Raw genomic sequence first — 23,072 nt, forward strand, 5'->3', positions numbered from 1 at the left:
AAAGGTCCTACATAGTGGGGACTCAGTTTAGCAGAGGGTTGTTTAAGGTGTAGCTGTTTAGTGGAGAGCTAAACTGAGTCTCCTAGATGAAAGTTGGGAGCTGCTCGACATCTTTGTTAGCAAATAGCTGATATTTTTCTCCTGTGAGGAGAAGCCCCTTGATTTGTTTTCAGAGGCGTTGTAATGAGGTTGTCTTCCTATTTGCAGCAGGAAGTCTTGAAGTGGGGATGTCCACATGAAAGGATCTGGATGATAACCCAAGGCCACTAGAAAGGGTGTGGTACGATGAGCTGTGTGATACGAAGAATTGTGTGCAAACTCAGACAAGGGCACTAATACTGTCCAGTTGTCATGATAAGATATAGTATCATTTTGGAGGTAGAACTCGAGATCTTGATTAATTCTTTTGGTTTGCCCATTGGAAATATGGGTGAAAGGCTGTAGATAATGAGATGATAGTCATAAGATTTTGACAGACTGCTTTCCATAATTGAGAGGGAACTGTGGGCCTCTATCAGAGACTATATTAGTTGGTGGACCACGCAGATATAGAATATGGATAATAAACAGAGAGGCTAATCTTTTGTAATCCAGATGACAGTGTTGTTTTGAGACTTAGGAAGGCTGTCAAGGAGTCTTATTGGCAGCATAAATTTGACAGGCTGAAATGTACTTGGACAATTGATGACCACCATACAAACTGTTTTAGACATCTCAAAGTCCTTTCATAACCTGGGTGTCCAGAAAGCTTGTTATCGTGCACCTTGGACAACAATCTTTTCCTAAATTTGAAAGGTACAAACAACTTTTTAGAAGGAGGAATCTGTTCATGGTGAAGATGAGACTGAGCTGAGATCAGCTGTTGCCAGGCTTCAGTAGAAAGAGAAGCTATTATATTTTCTGGTATATTAATATGTTCAGGAGATGCCTCCCTACATTCCTCAGAGGAGAATTGCATTGAAAGGGCATCAGCTTTGCTGTTCTTTGTGCCAGGGTTGAAAGACATAAGGAAGTTCAATCTGGAAAAAAATAATTACCATTGTGCCTGTCTAGCATTCAGTCTTCTGGCTGATTGAAGATATAACAGATTCTTGTGATCGGTTAGGATAACAAATGGAACTGAGGTCTCCCCTCAGAAAGAGCCAATTTTATGGCTAATAACTCCTTATTGACAGTCGTAGCTGAGTAAAAGGCTACAGGGTGCATCTTACTAGTAGTCAGATTTCTTTAGGAGAGAACTGCTCCTGCAGTGATGTCAGAGGCATCAACTTTGACAATATAGTGACGTGAGGGATCTGGATGCTGTAGAATGAGTGCTGAATAGAATAACTCTATGAAAGGCTGACAAGACTTCTGAAGACCACTTCTTGCATGAATTTGGATGAGAAGTTAAAGCTACCAAAGGAGCGGTAATGGTAGCAAAGTTTCAAATGAAGTGTCTATAATAATTGGTGAACCCCCGAGTCTCTGTATTCCCTTGATAGTAGTCGGTTAGGGCCACTCTTGAATTCCTGCAAGCTTATGCTGATCCATTGAAAACCCAGAGGAAGAGATATTGTGTATCCCAAAAAAGGAATTGACGTCTGGTGAAATAGGCATTTCTCAATCTTAGCAAAAAGTTGATGTTGCAGTAATCTCTGGAGTATTGTACGGACATGTAGAAGGTAGATTCATTCAAACCAATCTTAGATCTGAAAACTTTAAATCGTTTTGTGAGTGTCCCAACTTTTAAGATGGCGACTATAAGGACTATTATGCCTTTTGTTCAGCAAGGTCATTACATGTTCACAATAGTTGTACGGGACGCTTATCCTCACATTCCAATTCATTCAGACCACTTTCGGTTTCTGAGATTCTCTTTTCTAGGAAAGCTTTACCAATTTGTCACTTTTCCATTTGGTCTAGCGACAGCTACAAGAATCTTTTCAAAGGTTCTCAGTGCCCTTCTATCTGTAATCAGAGAGCAGGGTACCACAGTGTTTTCCTTATTTGGACGATATCTTGGTACTAGCTCAATCCTTTCATTTAGCAGAATCTCACATGAATCAACAAGTGTTGTTTCTTCAAAGACATGGTTGGAGGATCAATTTACCTATGAGTTTCGTGATTCCTCAGGCAAGGGTCACCTTTTTAGGTTTCCAGATAAATTCAGTGTCCATGTCTTTAACAGTCAAGAGAGACAAATGAAATTAGTTTTAGCCTGTCTAAACCTTAAGCCTCTATTATTCCCTTTAGTGGCTATGTGCAGGGAAGTTTTTAGGTTTCATGACTGCAGCATTGGACACGATCCCCTTTGCTTGTTTTTTTATGAGACCTTTGCAGCTTTGCATACTGAATCTATGGTGCAGAGATTATTCTCAGGTATCTCAGTTGATATACTTAAATCCCAACACTCAACTCTCTCTGACTTGGTGATTAGACCATCATCGTATTATTCAGGGGGTCTTCTTTGTTCGTCCTTCCTGGACTGTATTCTTACGGATGCAAGTCTTACAGGTTGGGGAGCTGTCTGGGGTTCGCTGACAGCACAAAGGGTTTGGAAACCTCAAGAGGCGAGGTTACCAATCATTATTTTAGAACTCCGTGCTATTTTCAGAACTCTTCAGGCTTGGCCTCAATTTAAGAGAGAATGTTTTATTAGTTTTCAGACAGACAATATCACAACTGTGGCATATGTCAATCATCAGGGAGGGACTTGCAGTCCTTTAGCGATGAAAAGAAGTATCTTGAATACTTTTTTGGGCAGAATTCAACTCCTGTCTAATTTCTGCGATTTATATCCCAGGTGTAGACAAATTATCTTAGCCGCCAGACTTTACATCCAGTGGAGTGGTCTCTCCATCCAGATGTGTTTTTTTCAGATTGTACAGATGTGGGGCCTTCCAGAAATGGTTCTGATGGCCTCTCATCTAAGCAAGAAATTTCCCAGATACCTTTCCAGGTTCAGGGATTCTTAGGCGGAGATGGTGGATACGTTAACAGTTTCTTTTCAATCTGCTTACATTTTTCCGCCTCCGGTTCTTCTTTCAAGGGTGATCTCCAAGATCATAGTGGAACAGTCCCATGTGTTTCTGGTAGCACCAGCATGGCCTCACAGGTTTTGGTATGTGGATCTTGTCCGGATGTCCAGTTGCCAGCCTTGGCCACTTCCTTTAAAGCCAGACTTTCTGTCTCAAAGGCCGTTTTTCCATCAGGATCTCAAATTTTTAAATTTGAAGGTATGGAATTTGAATGATTAGTGCTTATTCATAGAGGTGTCTCTGACTCAGTGGTTATGTTAACATGTTATGTTACAGGCTCGTAAATCTGTTTCAAGAAAGATTTATTATCGGGTTTGGAAAACCTATATTTCATGGTGTTCTTTTCATAAATTCTCTTGGCATTCTTTTAGAATTCCTGGAATTTTATAATTTCTTCAGGATGGTTTGGGAAAGGTTTTGTCTGCAAGTTCTTTGAAGGGACAAATATCTGCTCTTTCTGTTTTATTGCATAGAAAGATTGCTAAACTTCCTGATATTCACTGTTTTGTTATTAAATTAATGTCTCCTCCTTGGAGTCTTAATTTGGTTTTAAGGATTTTGCAGGCTCCTCATTTTAATGCATTCTTTGGATATTAAACTCCTTTCTTGGAAAGTGTTGTTTTTTTGGCTATCTTTTCTGCTAGAAGAGTTTCTGAGTTATCTGTTTTGCAGACTTAATTCAAATTTCTTCCTAAGTTGTTGTGAATTCTATCAACATTAGTGGGGAAATTGTTCCTCCTTTGTTTTTTTTTTAATCCTAAGAATTCTCTGAAAAGAACTTTACATTCTTTGGATTTCAGAAAGACTTCTAGTCTGTTGTTTTTTTCTGGTTCCAGGAAAGGTAAAAAAGCCTTTGCCATTTCTTTGGCATCTTGGTTAATGCTTTTTGATTCACAAAGCTTATTTGGAGGCGGGCAGTCCCCGCCTCAGAGAATTACAGCTTATTCTACTAGCTCAGTCGTTTCTTCTTAGGTTTTTAAGAATGAAGCTTCAGTTGATCAGATTTGCAAAGCAGCAATTTGGTTTTCTTTGCATACATTTTCTAAATGTTTCCATTTTGATGTATTTGCTTGTTTTGAAGCAGTTTTTGGTAGAAAAGTTCCTCAGGCAGCGGTCTCAGTTCGATTCTACTACTTATGATTTAAGTTTTTGTGAAGTTTATAAGAAAAACTTAATTATTGTTTGGATTTAATTTCTCAGCGGAAATAGCTGTTGTTATTTTATCCCTCCCTCTCTAGTGACTCTTCTGTAGACTTCCACATCTTGGGTATTTTATGCCATACGTCACTAGCTCATGGACTCTTGCCACTTACATGAAAGAAAACATAATTTATGTAAGAACTTACCAGATAAATTCATTTCTTTCATAGTGGTAAGAGTCCATGAGACCCACCCTTTTTTGTGGTGGTTATGATTTTTTTTTGTATAAAAGCACAATATTTTTTCCAGTTCCTCTTTTTGTATGCTTTTTTACTCCTTTTTACAACTCACTACTTGACTATTCGTTAAACTGAGGAATGAGTGTGGTGGGAGGTGTATTTATAGGCATTTTGAGGTTTGGAAAACTTTGCCCCCTACTGTTAGGAATGTATATCCCATACGTCACTAGCTCATGGACTCTTGCCACTATGAAAGAAATTAATTTATCAGGTAAGTTCTTACATAACTTTTTTTGGTATAAAATATTCTAGGCTTTGAATTATGTGCATCCTTATCACAAGAAAACATAAGCAAATTAAACCTCTGTTGTGTTTCCTCTTGACAGTCATTGTGATCTTCCTCTTTCTACTTGCCATTGCTTGCCTGTTTCTGGTGTATCACTATTTCCATCGGTATAAAGGTTCATACCTTACCAATGAGCCAAAAGCCATAGATGCCCCTAGTGGAACCAAATCTGCCTCTGCAAGAAAAGAACAGACTCTTCCACAAATCGAGGAAGAAGGCGCAAAAACAGAATAGACCTAGCTTTCACAGCAAAAAAACTGAATCCAGGAAACAGCAGCCATCAGATTATGGAATGTTCTGGGAATTGTTGCCTATAGTACCTTCAGTTATATTAGTGTAAGTCAACCAACTGTTAATTAATGTAAGGAAAGAAATGAAGACAAAAAAAGAAACTGCATCCAACTCCCAATCATTTGGAAAATAAAATGTCAGATGTTGGAGAGAGTATACTATACATATTTCAGATTTTATCCAGTCTCCATGTTCTACTGCTATTTACACATATAATGTAATAAGATAAACTTACCTTTAACTTTTTGTCCATGTGTTCAAACACGTTCCACAACATCAACACACAGTGTGGCTTACGCAGTGTTCTAAGACACAGAGGCAATAAGCTTAAAACGTGACTTGTGAGGTGTTGGTGAGAAATAGTTTTAGTAAAGTATCAAATTTTATAATAGGGGCAATTAAAAACATATTTTTGTTCCTATTTAAAACATACTGACACACGGCCATAGCCAGAGAACATTAACTTTTGAAGTCTTTTCTAAACCACGTCAAGAACTTTAATTGTTGCAGTATATGATGGTTTTCATCAATTACTCCTTAGAGGCAATTATTTCATTTAATAAACAAACAGTAAGGATAATTTTCTTTTTTTTCTCATGTATGGTTTGACAGCATGTACCTTTTTTGCAAAGTGATTACATTGACATACCATCTAAAACAAAAAAATATTCAAACAAATCTGTTATATCAGTATTAAAAATTACATGATGCAATCTCATTGGTAGATATATACCACCTACTTTGTGCAACTTCAAGTAGATGGAATCTTCACAAACATTTGTGGGACTACTCTCCACCCCTACATATAACTCCTCCTTTATATCAGCTTAAAGGGCCATAATACCCAAATGTTTAAACACTTGAAAGTGATGCAGCATAGCTGTAAAAAGCTGATTAGAAAATATCACCTGAGCATCTCTATGTAAAAAAGAAAGATATTTTACCTCAAAAGTTCCTCAGTAGCCACCTCCCATTGTAAAGGATTTCTAAGCAGCATTTTAGTGTGTCTGTCCTGGGACATCTGAAGGGACTAGCATTGTGCACTCTCATATTATTTCACCAATCAGGTAAAGGAAGCTTACTATGAAATCTCATGAGAGTTAAGTCAAATCTCATGAGATCACAGTAAGAGTTCATGCACTGCTGATGCTGATTGGCTGCTGTTCATTTCTTAATTTTTTTAATTTTTTTTACCTGCAGCTGGGAGCAGCTGAGTATAACTTTTTACACAGAACTTACTCTGCTGAGCTGAGGAAATTGTGAGGTAAAATATCTTCCTTTTTTTCATAGAGATGCTCAGGTGATATTTTCCTGTCAGCTTTTTACAGTTATACTGCATCAGTTTCAAGTGATTTAGCATATGAGTATTATGTCCCTTTAAAGGGCCACTAAACCCAAAATCTTTCTTTCATGATTCAGATAGAGAATAGAAATTTAAACAACATTACAATTTACTTCTATTATTTATTTTGCTTCATTTTTTAGATATCCTTAGTTGAAGAAAAAGCAAAGCACATGGGTGAGCCAATCACACGAGGCTTCTATGTGCAGCAACCAATCAGCAGCTACTGAGCATATCTAGATATGCTTTTCAGCAAAGAATATCAAGAGAATAAAACAAATTAGATAATAGAAGTAAATTAGAAAGATGTTTAAAATTGAATTATCTTTCTAAATCATGAAAGAAAAAATGTGGGTCTCATGTCCCTTTAAGTTTATGAATAGCTAAGCTAGTACTTACTTGGAGAAAGAAGAAAAATAAGGTATTGACTAAAAATAATCCCGGAATACTCCAGTATGGAGAATTATAAATGTATTTGTCTCATTGAGTTTAAATATGAATTAATTTATAAGAATGAATAAATATTGTTTACTATCATGTTTTTATATTATATGATCTTCTCTGAAATAATAAAATTAATGAAAATGTGTAGACAAATCTACTAAGGGTTAACTTAGAAAAAAACATAGCCCTAGTATACAAAGGTGTGAATTCCTGGTATTGTAGGATATAAGGATAAAGGAACAATTGCAATTGCAAAAAGTATACTAATATGATTAGTAACCTCATAACATTATAAAAGAACCTATAACTACATCAAATTGCTAGAAAGCAATCTTGACATTCTTAGGATCCAGAGAAAATGATGGAACAACAGATTCAAATGTCGACTGTCTTACTAGAGGACTAAATACAAGATTAAAGTTCTTCAAATGTAGGGCTACTCCTGCCCAACTGAATGCATGGCCACATCCATTGGGAATGTCGGCATGTACAACCTCATCTAGCCACAAAAAGCATGGCAAAGCACACTGAAATGGGTGGCAGTCGTCTCTCTTCATCTGCACTAAAAAGTTTTACCAATACTCTAAAGAAGTAGAAATGGAACTAAAGCTGACATACACTGATCGGCCACAACATTTAAACCACTGACAGGTGAAGTGAATAACATTGATTATATTATAACAATGGCACCAATTAAAGGGTTTGAATATATTAGGCAGCAAGTTAAAAGCCAGTTCTTAAATTTCATGTAAAAAATGGGCAAGTGAAAAGATCTGTGACTTTGATAAGAGCCAAATAGTGATAGCTAGACAACTGGGTCAGAACATCTCCAAAATGGCAAGTCTAATGAGGTGTTCCTGGTATGCAGTGGTTAGTACCTACCAAAAGTGGTGCAAGGAAGAACAACCAGTGAAACGGCATTACAGGGAGTGCAGAATTATTAGGCAAGTTGTATTTTTGAGGATTAATTTTATTATTGAACAACAACCATGTTCTCAATGAACCCAAAACACTCATTAATATCAAAGCTGAATAGTTTTTGAAGTAGTTTTTAGTTTGTTTTTAGTTATAGCTATTTTAGGGGGATATCTGTGTGTGCAGGTGACTATTACTGTGCATAATTATTAGGCAACTTAACAAAAAACAAATATATACCCATTCAATTATTTATTTTTACCAGTGAAACCAATATAACATCTCAACATTCACAAATATACATTTCTGACATTCAAAAACAAAACAAAAACAAATCAGTGACCAATATAGCCACCTTTCTTTGCAAGGACACTCAAAAGCCTGCCATCCATGGATTCTGTCAGTGTTTTGATCTGTTCACCATCAACATTGCGTGCAGCAGCAACCACAGCCTCCCAGACACTGTTCAGAGAGGTGTACTGTTTTCCCTCCTTGTAAATCTCACATTTGATGATGGACCACAGGTTCTCAATGGGGTTCAGATCAGGTGAACAAGGAGGCCACGTCATTAGATTTTCTTCTTTTATACCCTTTCTTGCCAGCCACGCTGTGGAGTACTTGGAAGCGTGTGATGGAGCATTGTCCTGCATGAAAATCATGTTTTTCTTGAAGGATGCAGACTTCTTCCTGTACCACTGCTTGAAGAAGGTGTCTTCCAGAAACTGGCAGTAGGACTGGGAGTTGAGCTTGACTCCATCCTCAACCCGAAAAGGCCCCACAAGCTCATCTTTGATGATACCAGCCCAAACCAGTACTCCACCTCCACCTTGCTGGCGTCTGAGTCGGACTGGAGCTCTCTGCCCTTTACCAATCCAGCCACGGGCCCATCCAACTGGCCCATCAAGACTCACTCTCATTTCATCAGTCCATAAAACCTTAGAAAAATCAGTCTTGAGATATTTCTTGGCCCAGTCTTGACGTTTCAGCTTGTGTGTCTTGTTCAGTGGTGGTCGTCTTTCAGCCTTTCTTATCTTGGCCATGTCTCTGAGTATTGCACACCTTGTGCTTTTGGGCACTCCAGTGATGTTGCAGCTCTGAAATATGGCCAAACTGGTGGCAAGTGGCATCTTGGCAGCTGCACGCTTGACTTTTCTCAGTTCATGGGCAGTTATTTTGCGCCTTGGTTTTTCCACACGCTTCTTGCGACCCTGTTGACTATTTTGAATGAAACGCTTGATTGTTCGATGATCACGCTTCAGAAGCTTTGCAATTTTAAGAGTGCTGCATCCCTCTGCAAGATATCTCACTATTTTTGACTTTTCTGAGCCTGTCAAGTCCTTCTTTTGACCCATTTTGCCAAAGGAAAGGAAGTTGCCTAATAATTATGCACACCTGATATAGGGTGTTGATGTCATTAGACCACACCCCTTCTCATTACAGAGATGCACATCACCTAATATGCTTAATTGGTAGTAGGCTTTCGAGCCTATACAGCTTGGAGTAAGACAACATGCATAAAGAGGATGATGTGGTCAAAATACTAATTTGCCTAATAATTCTGCACTCCCTGTAGTGTCATGGGTGCCCAAGGATCTTTGATGCATGTGGGGAGCGAAGGCTAGCCCGCCTGGTCCGATCAAACAGAATAGCTACCGTAGATTAAATTGTTAAAAAAAAAAAGTAATGTTGGTCATTATAGAAAGGTGTCAGAAGACACAGTCCATCGCAGTTTGCTGCACATGGGGCTGTGTAGCTGCAGACTACTCAGAGTGCCCATGATGACCCCTGTCCACCACTGAAAGCATCTTCAATGGGTACATGAGCATTAGAACTGGACCATGGAGCAATGGAAGAAGGTTGCCTGATCTGATTAATCACGTTTTCTTTTAGATCAGGTGGATTACCAGGTTCATGTTTGTTGTTTACCTGGGGAAGAGATGTCAGCAGGATGCACTATGGGAAGAAGGCAGGCCAGCAGAGGCAATGTTATGCACTGGGCAATGTTCTGCAGTGTTATGTTGTGGCTGATCAGTGTAAATCCGGAGAAGTCTCAAAGACTTCTGGGATAGTACTTACTCCAAATGGCTCAAGGTTGTATAACTACCGGTAAAGAGGACATTGCTAAAATATGAGCATTCATGTTCATTAATTGGAAACATAGGGCTCGGTTTGACTTTGACAGATCATATTATACGGCATAAAGCAGTGCATAAGGTATTTTCAAATACCTTATATGTCTTTCAAATCACTTTGCAATGCATAACATGTCAGATACATTTTATTTTTTTATTGAGCTCCTTCACCAATTGTATTCCATTCAAACAGAAAACACATGTTCACATTTTTTATTATTTTTATTAAATATTTAATTATACTCAATTTGTACATTTTCACATTGAGCATCTAGTTCTCACATATTTTGTCTGAACTGTGAACCATGCAAACACTTAATTCACATTTGAATACACAACCTTGTTATGATCTAACTGGAATGTTAAACTAGTGAATAAATCACACTAGCTGTAAAAGATTCTCACAAACTAAATATCATATCACAAGTGTTTCTTCATAATTTTTGGACATAAAAAATAACGTTAATTATAACTGAACAAAAATTATACGAAAAGGGTTGATTACATATACAGTATATACCATAAACAGAGTTTATTTGCGAAGATTTTAACAAAGAGTAATTAAATAGAAAAGTAAGTTATAACTATTAATATTTATTTTGGTTAAAGGGACAGTCTACACCAGAATTTTTATTGTTTTAAAAGATAGATAATCCCATTATTACCCATTTCCCAGTTTTGCATAACCAACACAGTTATAATAATATACTTTTAACCTCTGTGATTATCTTGTATCTAAGCCTCTGGAAACTGCCCCTTTTTTCAGTTCTTTTGACAGACTTGCAGTCTAGCCAATCAGTGCCTGCTCCCAGATAACTTCACGTGCACGAGCACAGTGTTATCTATATGAAATATGTGAACTAACACCCTCTAGTGGTAAAAAACTGTTAAAATAAATGCAATCTGAAAGAGGTGGGCTTCAAGGTCTAAGAAATTAGCATATGAACCTCCTAGGTTAAGCCTTCAACTAAGAATACCAAGAGAACAAAGCAAAATTGGTGATAAAAGTAAATTGGAAAATTGTTTAAAATTACATGCTCTATCTGAATCATGAAAGTTTATTTTGGTCTAGACTGTCCCTTTAAGTTCAACATTATCACTCATAGCTTATTTTTTGTTCTATATTAGCCTGCAAAAGCTTTTGCAGCATACATGTTTTTTTCCATGCTTACCCAATTTGATTGTAGGAAATACAGATGTTCTGGAATTAAAGCAGAAGTAACTTTTTTAGGTAAGATAATAAACTCAAATGTGCTTCTAATGGGATGGAATTCTAATGGTAAGAAAGTCCAAAAATAATGAAGTTGCTTGTTTTTTACAACAATCTCTAAAAGACTGAAACCTGGTGAAGGTTTATCTCAAAACAAAAAGTAGTATAAGACATTATTAGCAATTTTGGGTGTCTGATTTTCAAATTAAATTCAAGATTATACAATTTAAAAAATAAATAATACAGCTAATATGGTATTCACAAGAAATTATTTTATTTAGGAAAAAGAAACATTAAAATGAAAATATTTCCTAAGAAAATACACAACAGGAGCATTCATTTTTAATTTAAACCTTTTGTTTCTGTGTTTTAAGTGTATTATTGTAATATGAAATAATCCCGGGATATTTCTAATACTAATCCTAGCAGCCAACAGAACAGCAACTGGAGACTGGATAGTGAAGAACTGTGGAATTGATTTAAAGTATTTAAAAACATATTTAGAGCTTTAGTTTAAAGGGAGGCTGAGGGCAGATTAAGTATTATTTTAAAGTAAAAGTTTCTATAAGGGAAAGCTTGATCATGTGCTATTTGGGCCAATATCTCCCCTGGAGGGAGAAAAAAGGGAGATGCAGGTTCATATCTCAAGTCAGGCCATTTTCAACATGTTATACTGAGGTACTGCATGTATAAGAAAACTGATACATACACACACATTATACATATATATATATATATATATATATATATATTTCCACTGTGTATCTGCACTCACAATTCAAAGATAGTCAGCGACCAGGGTGCTCAGTCAAAATTTCAATAAGTATCAACAAGTAGGGACTGCACTCACTGGATTCAGTTCAAATAATACCTTATTTATTCAATGGTGACGTTTCGGGGTACGCAAACCCCTTCCTCAGACCAAAACGTATTATTATTATCAGGTATTTGTAGAGCGCCAACAGATTCCGCAGCGCTGATATATATATATATATATACACACACACACATTATATATATCATTTGTAAATGAGTGACTTAGTCACTAATGCAAATGTTAAATATATTTTTGCAAACACCTGAATTAAGTATACAAAAGCTTGAAAGTTTTTACAGGCAATTAACATTGATTGTTTTTAATTTGGCAGACTGGGATGTTATTGATATCAAAACTGATTATTCTGTCTTCTAATGATAATGTATTTTTCCCGAAACATTTTAACGTTATTTAATGGGTGCTGTACCTACAGTCTAGGATTTTCATGGCTGCTGCCCATGTCTGACATTTAAAATCACTGCCAGAACAAGGACATTACATACAGTATATGTACAATTCTACTAACTACATCATCCAGTAGTTTTCTATAAATACATAGAAATGCCTTTGTATTTCTACTTCTCGATTTTACTTCCGCCAAACTTATGCAAAAAAAATGTGTTTCGCTTTTGTACTACACAGGATTAGCTTGTTATCGATAAACATTTTAAAGTGGCTTCAGTTAGCTGGAATTTTAACCTCATTTAACTCTTCTCATCTTTATTAACAAGGGTCTCTCTTTTATCTCCCTTTTGACAGAAATATAAAATTATTACACACAATGAATGGATTTTTTTTAATCTAGGGAAAAACATAACAGATTAGTAAAAAGCTGCTAAGCACGCATGTTGCATACGATTATCATTTAGGTCTGAGGTTTGTGTGAACTATATTTTGCAGAGAATATTTAAATGATATGGTAAAAACTTTAGGGACTTTCCAAGCAGTTTTAAAGTTATAATCATAGAGAATAACGACATGGCGACATCAGCTCTATCGTTCTGCCTATTTCTACAGATTTGTGATACCATTCACTAAAACAGACGTTAGTCATAATAAATATACGTAAATATGTGCTACCTCTATTTTTTTAATCACCGACTCCAAGATATAAAACATTATTTATTTTTTACTCCTTCCAAAAGAAAAGTTGTAGGCTAGTGACAGTTCTGCATTAAGTGGCTTCCTTGTACAGTTATTACTACGTGGTCATTAGGCAGAGTTTAATCAGCATTATCTTTTTACAGCTGCTTGTAAGCTTTTACCTAAAATATAAACAGTTGTATATGAAGTGCTTGTTGCCATTTAAGGGTTTTGTCTGCCAGGGAATAGGTAAAAGACATAGTTGAACACACTGCTGTGCTGAGAGAAGGATGAAAGTAAAGAAATGAAAGAAAATAATTGTTTCTTTGTTTTTTTAACACTTTCTACTAAAAAAGTTCTTAAAGGGACATGAGACATGATTTCCAATGTACTCCTATTATCGAATTTGCTTCATTCTCTTGGTATCCTTTGTTAAAGTAACAGCAATGCACTACACTAGAACTAGCTGAACACGTGTGTGAGCCATTGACAAGAGGCACATATGTGCAGCCATCAATCAGCAGCTAGCTCTCAGTAATGCATTGCTGCTCCTGAGCCTACCTAGGTATGCTTTTCATCAAAGGAGTCCAAGAGAAGGCAGCAAATTGGATAATGTAAGTAAACTGAAAAGTTTTTAAAATTGTATGTTCGATCTAAATCATGAAAGTTTGATTTTGACTTTACTGTCCCTTTAAGTTTTACCACACTGCAATTACTTATACATTAGGCCTGTCTATTCAGCATCACAAGGCTATTGTGTATGCACAATAAACTAATATTATGTACAGTGGAAAAGTCTTATATTTTTCACAATTACATACAAGATATTTTGAAATATTCACAAATATATTGCATTCCATGCTGTCACAACTTTCTCCATTAACAACATTATTTTATCAGCCATCTATCTGTCCCAGCTAGTGTGTAATTAACTTATAGAGCACTACCTTCAAATGTATCTTTCAGGATTTATATACAGTCCATTTAGACTTTTACATATTACCAACAACTTCATATCCGCACGGCCTGCAGCTTCAGAACGGCACAATATGTAAAAACCACACTGTCACTTTATGTTTGCACATAGACAAAGGGACAAGGATTACTCGCACAGATGTTTCATGCGGAAGCACACTTGGTCACTACTTAGTTAATACTTTTTATAATTTGCTCTGCATCAAGCAATACTATTTTTGTATGGACACAAACATTTGCATCAGTTAGGTAATCCTGCTAAGAAGTTGAATTCTGTCCACAGCAGTGATTCTCAGCTCCACACCAAAGAATTGCAACAGGCCTATTTTAGATCATGAGCTAATTGTTCTCTAGTACACATCCTTACAATATTAGCCTTTAAGCGGCTCTAAATGACAAAAGGCGGGATCAGTGGATTACAAAATGCAAATAAGTCACCAACAACTCCATACTATTATAATTGGATCCAATGGTTTAATTCTTTTTTCAGAGAATGAAAACTAAAACAACCCTCATGAACTTTCTATGTTAGATATAAATCCAGTGCAAAACTTGAGATCGACTCTGTAGCAGATGCACTGTACCTGTGTCACATATATACTGCATGTATTTTACAATTTAAATTAAAAATGCCACTTTTGTTACACTTTAGGTAGATTTTTTTTTCTTAGCTTATTCAGACTTTAAAAAATGTTTATATATTTATATAAAAATGAATGACATCAGATCAACGGCTTCATATTTATTAATCACATAAGCTGTATTAAAGGTGCCTCTAGCATGGAAAAAGTTGAGGCATATACCCAATTTGATGAATATTGGGCTATTGCAGAGGAAATTTAACATCAGTTTGCTGCAAAAATGCCACATATGTATAAAAAAATGAGCTGCTTCTTCAGCCCGATTAAAGAGGCTGACTATCACTGCTGGTGCTGGCGGGATAAACTTGTAACAACATTGTAAGCCAAGCTACAGATATTGAACAATAGTAAGAAAGTATCAAACCTATATATGATATAACAAAGAGATTTGAAGGTGAATTAAAGAGACATGAAACCTAAAATGTTTCAGAAAATTTTAAACAACTTTCCAATTTACTTCTATTATACATTTTGCTTAATTCTCTTTGTATCCTTTATTGAAGGAGCAGCAAAGCACTACTGTGAGCTAATTGAATACATCTGTAAACCAATGACAAGAGGCATATATGTTCAGCCATCAACCATCTGCTAGCTCCCAGATCCTGAACCTACCTAGGTATATTTTTTAACAAAGGACATCAAGAGAACAAAGCAAACTAGATAATAGAAAAAAATTTGAACGTTGTTTAAAATCAGAATCCTGAAAGATTTTTTTTTTGTTTTTATGTCCCTTTAAAAGCATATAAAAATCACTCACAATTAAGCTTAAAGGGATAGGAAAGTAAAAATTAAACTTAAATGATTCAGATAGAGTATCTAATTTTAAGACACTTTTAAATTCACTTCTATTTTCAAATGTGCTTAGTTTTGTTATTGGTATCCTTTGTTGAAAAAGAATACACACATAGCCACACTAGTAGGCGATAGCTGCTGATTGGTGCCTGCACACATTTGTCTCTTGTGATTGGCTAACTAAATGCATTCCGCTAGCTGCCAGTAGTGCAATGTTGTTCCTTCAGCTATGGATAACAAGATAATGAAGAGAATTTGATAATATAACTAAATTGGAAAGTTGTTTCAAATGATATGTTCTATCCAAATCATGAAAGAAAATGTTGGTGTTTCCTGTCCTTTGAATGACTGACTCCATTAGAGCACATCATCTATTTTGCTTGCCGTTTTCTCATCATCTGTAGCTTGGCTTCCTGTATTGTTACTATTGTAGAGGAAAACAGATAAAACTTCCAACTATTTGACATTATTTGTATTTTCCGTAAATTAGCAGAAGGGTAGAGCTGTTGCGGTTTCATTTAACATTTTTCCAGCCTAATGGTACAAAAAGTCTGAATGCCTGAAGAGAATTATTATATGCTACTAACTGGCAGGATGGAGACTAAAGCTTACAAGTCCTCTGTCATATAGCAGTGTATGGTGCACAGATATTAACATCTGTACTTTGTAAAGCATTGTATTTTTCCAAATCCATTCTGTTCAATAAAACCTGAAAATGAACTAATAAAAACAAATTTGATGGGATCTTTGTTGTGGTTTACTCAAATCAACACTGGCAAACAGTGTATTAAACATAAAGCTCATTTGTCAAGTGCTTAAAGTAATATTTAAAGGGAAATGGTAAGTGAAGGTTAATATGTAAAACAAAATCGTTCACTAAAAATACACTCTAAGCTCCCCAGTTTCTGTTATTCAATGTAGTTTATGCACTAAATCCAACACATCTCTCTGTTCTTTAAGGGACATAAAACCTTGTACTTTTAAACAACTTTCCAATTTACTTATATTATCTAATTTGGTTGAGTCTCTTGGTTTCCCATATTAAAAAGCATATCTCGGTGATTGGTTGCTTCATGTATATTACTTATATTAATATTGGCTCATCTGTGTTCAGCTATCTCCAAGTAGTGTGGTGCAGCTCCTTCAACAAAGGATACCAAGAGAATAAACACAAATTTGATTATAGAAGTAAATTGGAAAGTTGTTTAAAATTGTATGCTCAATCTGACTCATGATAGAAAACATTTAGGTTTCATGCCCCTTTAGGTGAAATATCTCCATAGAATATTATGGGTAGTGAATAGCCTGGAGAGGGTATTAATCTACCCCACTGGAACACTCTCTGAAGAGAGAGAAGCATTTCTGCACAAATACATACTAATGCTTCAGTCTCTCTTCCACTCAAACCAGTAGCTAGGAAGGAGGTCCCATAAATTATAAAGTATTCATTTATACAATATTTTACTGTATGTGTTACACCAAACTATTAAATCGCTAAAGCAAAAAGATCTCCAAATCTCAGCATTAGAGGTACAGACATGCCAGCGTTGTTAATTGTGCAATATATATACTGTATATCTTTGCATATACTGTTACTTAATATGTTTGTTCACTTATAGGAAGGACTGTGTACCCAAGTGTAGGTAAATAGTTAATAATACAGTACATTAAACCCTAAATACATGTCATGCACCTCCCCTAAATTATAGGTGTTGGCATTTTTGAAACTAGGTTACACCACATCTGAAGGAGAGTTGCAGCACATACGCAAACACACATCAGGACTGGAATGCTATGAAATCTAGATTTCAAAATGGACGAGCCCATGAGCAGAGGGAGACAGTATAACCTTTAGTACTATGCTTATTAATTGTATTTAGGAGAGGTAGAAAAAATGGCATCAGGAAAGTAAGAATAAGCGGGAGAAAAGAGGGAGAAACAGAGAAAGGAGAAGGATGTGGCAGACAGAAGGGAGTGGGGGAGAGAAATTGTGAAAGCAAAAGGGAATCATAGTAAGAGAAGGAATGAAACGTTGAAAGGAAAAAATGGAAAGAGCGGGAAGAAAACAAAGATATGCAGCAGGGAGAGGAGGGAGGGTACCTCAGGGAGGTATAGAGGAGGCAAGGATACAAAGTAAGGAAAGAAGGGCAAGTTGTTTAAAATTGTATAGAGATAATATAGATTATAGAGAGAATATAGATTGGAATAGACAGAAAAACAACATTTATGTTTACCTGATATATTCATTTTTTTCATGGTGGTGAGAGTCCATGTGACAGAAGAGTGGGGGCCCAGGCTCACTGATGGGGAATTGGGCCCACATGGTTTCCCTTATTCTGTGTTTTGGGGCCTGCCTCTCATGCATGTATGTCAATAACAGTGTGTATAAAGAAAGATTTTCACAGTCTTTGCTTAGAAGACTGATTTACATATCTGAGCAGGCTGCTTCAAAGCAGAGAGTTAATTACTCATGGCAGTAAATCTTCTAGGGACAAAAGTGGTTTCTGGTCCATCTATTACCCTCAGATCTGGCACTTCAAAAGGTTAAGGAAATTACTGCATTTGTACATCCTCAGATCAAAAGTGTCCAGCTAGCTAGACTGACTACGTTCTCAGCAGGTGATCAGGGGGTGGGACTGACAGCTATTAACAATGATGCCCCTCTGTGTGCTCGGTTACGATTGGTTGCTAAGATCATCGCTAGGGGGCGTGTTGTGAGCTGACAAGAGAGGATGGGCAGTTTTCAAAACCACTTTGCGTGGGGAAAAAAGAGAGAGTTATTCCAAGTTGCCTGAACTATCCAGGGGTTGATAAACCAAGAGTTCTCTAAGGGGCTATAACAAGACTGTGCAAGATGACTATTTGTATTTACCTGGATTCTACTGACTGTGGCTGATAGAACAGGGTAGTTTTTCTCCTAGCCCCAAAGTGCGTTCTTTCTGTATTTTGTGTAATTCTGAGTGTTTGCCTATTTTTAGTGAATGAAGTACAATGTATTTCACCATTCTTTTGCTCACTGAAATTATCTCAGTAAAACAACGGTATAGAGTGCTGGTCTTCCGTGACATCCTATGATCCATTAGTCTTGGGAATTACTGTTCTCTATCACTAGGAGGAGGCAAAGATTCCCAAACCCCAAGAACTCTATAACACCACTCCCACCTCACACATACCCTAGTCTAATGCATAGAAAAGCAAAGTAAGGTAGGAAAAAAGGAATAAGAGTCATAAAAGGAGCAGGGAAAAAAGATGTGCTAAAAAATATTAACCCCCAAAATACATAAGGGTGGTGTCTTGTGGACTCTCACCAACATCAAACAAATGTATCAGGTTAGCATAAATTATGTGCATTACTCCTGGGAACTAATACCCAAGCTGTGGAGTCCACGAGTAATAACATAAAGGGAGGAATTTAAAAACATCTCTTTTCACTGAGAAATTAAATCCATGACCCCAATAAAATGTTTTTTTTTAATTGCACTTAAAATAAATCAAACAGGAAAATATCAAACTGAGACAGCCTGAAACACAGGCCAAAGAAAAACCAAAAGCTACTTCAGAAAAAGCAAAAACATCAAAATGGTAGTACACATAGACCAAGTAGCTGCCTTGCAAATCTGGTCAACTGAAGCCTTATTAATAAAAGCCCAAGAAGTGGTAACTGACCTAGTAGAATAAACAGCAATCTGACCTGCCTCCAAATAAGCTTTGTGAATAAAAAGTTTCAAATAAGAGGCCAAAGAAACAGCAGAAACTTTCAGACCTTTCCTGGGAACAGACGAATGAACAAACTAGAAGTTTGTCTAAAGTCCTCTGTAGCATCAATTAAATATTTAAATGCCGTAACACAAAGAATGCAAAGAGCTCTCTGAAGAATTATTAGGATAAGGACACTAACAAGGAATTTAGCATGCCAAAAACCCGACATTTACATAGCCAAGGACAACGTGCACTAGTCCGACGTGCGTAAACTGGCTGACGCGTGAAAGAACTATAGAAAGAATAAAGGGACGTGCTAACTCTAAAAGTGTTAACCCGACGTGCACAACCATGACACGCAGAAACCTAAAGGACGACAGGCGAAATTCAAACTAAGCATGCAAAAAAAGCTGGCACGTGCAAAACAGCAAAGGTATAGTTTATAGGATTCTGTCTCAGGGCTATATATCAGTAAGATTACGAGTTTTGCGCTATACCGGGCGCGTAAAGAACGCAAAAAAATGAGCGGTATCACACTTTCCATAGCGGTGCCATTACAAATTACTAAAAAACCTCCTTGTGCTGTGCGGTATGGTGTGTTAAGCTCCATACCGGACAAAAGCCAAGGGCTGAGTTTACGTGCTCGTGCATGCTTTCCCCCATAGACATCCATGGGGAGAAAGTGTTAGAAAAAAACTAACACCTGCGATCGCGGAGAGACGATTGCCAGAACGCAACCCAATGGATGTATATGGGGAAAAGAAAATTACGTTAAAACATAACACCCTAACCTAAACCCCTAGTCTAAATACCCCTAAGCCACCGCTCAATAAAGTTATTTACCCCTAATCCGCCGCTCCCCGACATCGCCGACACTAAATAAGCCTATTAACCCCTAAACCACCGGCCTTCCACGACGCAACTAAATAATAAACCTATTAACTCCTAATCCGCCGCCCACCCCCATCGCTACTACTATAATAAACCTATTAACTCCTTAACCGTTGCCCCCCCATCGCCAACACTATAATAAAGTATTAACCCCTAAACCGCCAGCCCCCACATCACAACTAGCTAAACTTATTAACCCCTAAACCCCAGCTCCCCACATCGTAACTAAATAAACTAAACCTATTAACCCCTAAACCGTTGGCCCCCACATAGCAAAAAACTAAATTAAACTATTAACCCCTAAACATAACACCCTCCTAACTTTTAATTAAAAGTTACAATAAAACTATCTTAAAATAAATAAAAACTTACCTGTGAAATAAAAAAAAACTAAGCTTAAACTATAAATCATCCTAAAATCAAATAAACTACCAATTAAAAATCCTAAATTGCATGATTAAAAAAACCCTAACATTACAAAAAAAATGCTAAAATTACAAAAAATAAAAAACGAAATTATCCAAAATAATAAAAATTACACCTAATCTAATAGCCCTATAAAAACAAAAAAGCCCCCCCAAATAAAAACACCCCCTAACCTAACAATAAACTACCAATAGCCCTTAAAAGGGCCTTTTGTGGAGCATTGCCCTAAGTTAAACAGCTCTTTTACCTTAAAAAATTACAAAGTCCCTGCTAAAAGTAAAACCCCCCACCCAACCAAACCCCCAAAATAAAAAAACCTAAGTCTAAAAGAAAAACCTAAACTACCCATTGCCCCTAAAGAGGCATTTGTATAGGCATTGCCCTTAAAAGGGCATTCAGCTTGTTTACTGCCCATCAAAACCCTAATCTAAAACAAAACCCCCCCCAAAAAAACCCAAACAAACACTAACCCCAGGAAATCTACTCACAGTTCCTTTAGTCCGGACATCAATCTTCATCCAGGCAGCGAGAAGTCTTCATCCATCGTGGGGGCACCTGCTTTCTTCATCCCAGGGGTGCGGAGCTGTGGAGGCACGGAGCATTGTCGCCGGCGGCGCAGACATCCAGTGTGGAGGATCCTCTTCATACGATCACCGCCGTACACTGAAGCTTGAATGAAAGGTACCCGTTTAAATATGGGGTGCCTTGCATTCCTATTGGCTGTTCAAATAAGCCAATAGGATGAGAGCTACTGAAATCCTATTGGCTGATTTGAACAGCCAATAGGATTTCAGCAGCTCTCATCCTATTGATTGATTAAAAAATATCAGCCAATAGGAATGCAAGGTACCCCGCGCTGGATGCCCGCGCCTCCACAGCTCCGTGCCACCGGGATGAAGATAGAAGATGCCCCCGCGATGGATGAAGACTTCTCGCCGCCTGGATGAAGATGGATGTCCGGACTTCGGGAAGTGTGAGTAGATTTCCTGGGGTTAGTGTTAGTTTTTTTGGGTGGGTTTTTGTTTTAGATTAGGGTTTTGATGTGCAGTAAAAGAGCTGAATGCCCTTTTAAGGACAATGCCCATACAAATGCCCCTTTAGGGGCAATGGGTATCTTTTTTAGACTTAGGTTTTTTATTTTGGGGGGTTGGTTGGGTGGGGGTTTTTACTTTTAGTGGGTACTTTGTAATTTTTTAAGGTAAAAGAGCTGTTTAACTTAGGGCAATGCCCTACAAAAGGTCCATTTAAGGGCTATTGGTAGTTTATTGTTAGGTTAGAGGGTGTTTTAATTTGGGGGGGCTTTTTTGTTTTTATAGAGCTATTAGATTAGGTGTAATTTAATTATTTTGGATAATTTCGTTTTTTATTTTTTGCAATCTTAGTGTTTTTTATTTTTCGTAATTTTTGCGTTTTGTTTTATATGTTAGATTATTTTTATTTTTTCGTAATGTTAAGTTTATTTAATTTTTTTTTTTTTCGTAGTGTAGGTTTTTTTACTCATGTAATTTAGGATTTTTTAATTGGCAGTTTATTTTATTTTGCTAGAATAGTTATGTTAGGTTAATTTATGGTTTAATTTTAGGATTTTTTTTTCACAGGTAAGTTTTTATTTATTTTAAGATAGTTTTATTGTAAATTTTAATTTAAAGTTAGGGGGTGTTAGGTTTAGGGGTTAATAGTTTAATTTAGTGTTTTGCGATGTAGGGGACCGGCAGTTTAGGGTTTAATAGGTTTAGTTTATTAGTTACGATGTGGGAGCCTGGCGGTTTAGGGGTTAATAGGTTTAGTTTTGTGTCGGCAATGTGGGTGGGTGGCAGAATAGGGGTTAATTGGTGTAATATAGTATTTGCGATGCGGGAGGGTGGCAGTTTAGGGGTTAATAGGTAGTTTATGGGTGTTAGTGTACTGTTTAACATTTTAGTTATGAGTTTTGAGAAACATTTTTGTTGACTACTGGTCTCATATCCCGGAATGGCTCACGGCGGTATAGGCTGTAATGCAAGCATTTTAGCCGGACAGCACAACTTGTAATATGGCGCTATGGAAAATCCCAAACTCAAGCGTAATTTTTTGAGTGCGGAATGAAGAGTTGCGTATAAGCTAAAACACTTGCGGTATAGCTATACCATCGCGACTTGTAATATGCGTTACCTGCCATTTCAAGCGCAATGGCCAATTTTTCAGCGGTAAAGCCGTAACGCACCATAACACAAAACTAGTAATTTAGCGTATATTTGCGAATATATATACAAACTTATAAAGTGCCCATAATATAGCTTTAGAGTGTCTAAAATGTTTAATAAATTATACTTACCAATATACACTTGTCCACCAGCAAATAAGCAGCAGAAAGCCAAACCAGTACTGAAGCACATCAGCAGAGGTTAAGGAATAGGAGTATATTGTGGATACATAAAGGGAGGCAAAAGGCAAATCCTTGCGACCAATTATGGAAGTTTTATGAAAAAAATTCTATTGAGGTAAAAAAAGAATTATAAACCATACCCCATATACATCCCTCTGAACACGGTACTCTGAGGGGAAACTGGGCCCAATATACACTGAAACCCCCTCTATCTGAAGAATCACCTGCACATGTTCATTTTTCAACCACCTCCAGGCAAAGTAAAGACTGAGGTATGTGTGAGGCGGGAGGAATTTTATATGAC

The 23,072-nt window shown here is 36.8% G+C and overlaps 1 protein-coding gene across 1 annotated transcript in view; it reads left to right on the forward strand.

Moving 5' to 3' along the window:
* The window catches only part of CNTNAP1 (contactin associated protein 1), a 258,073-nt gene extending 252,457 nt beyond the window's left edge, over positions 1–5,616 (forward strand). The window contains exon 24 of the mRNA XM_053699377.1: positions 4,786–5,616. Coding sequence (XP_053555352.1) covers positions 4,786–4,979 — 194 coding nt within the window. The 3' untranslated portion in view covers positions 4,980–5,616. The remainder of the gene's footprint in view (positions 1–4,785) is intronic.
* Positions 5,617–23,072: the final 17,456 nt, after the last annotated feature.

This window comes from Bombina bombina, chromosome 1, assembly GCF_027579735.1.
Source record: "Bombina bombina isolate aBomBom1 chromosome 1, aBomBom1.pri, whole genome shotgun sequence".
Classification (NCBI taxonomy): Eukaryota; Metazoa; Chordata; class Amphibia; order Anura; family Bombinatoridae; genus Bombina; species Bombina bombina.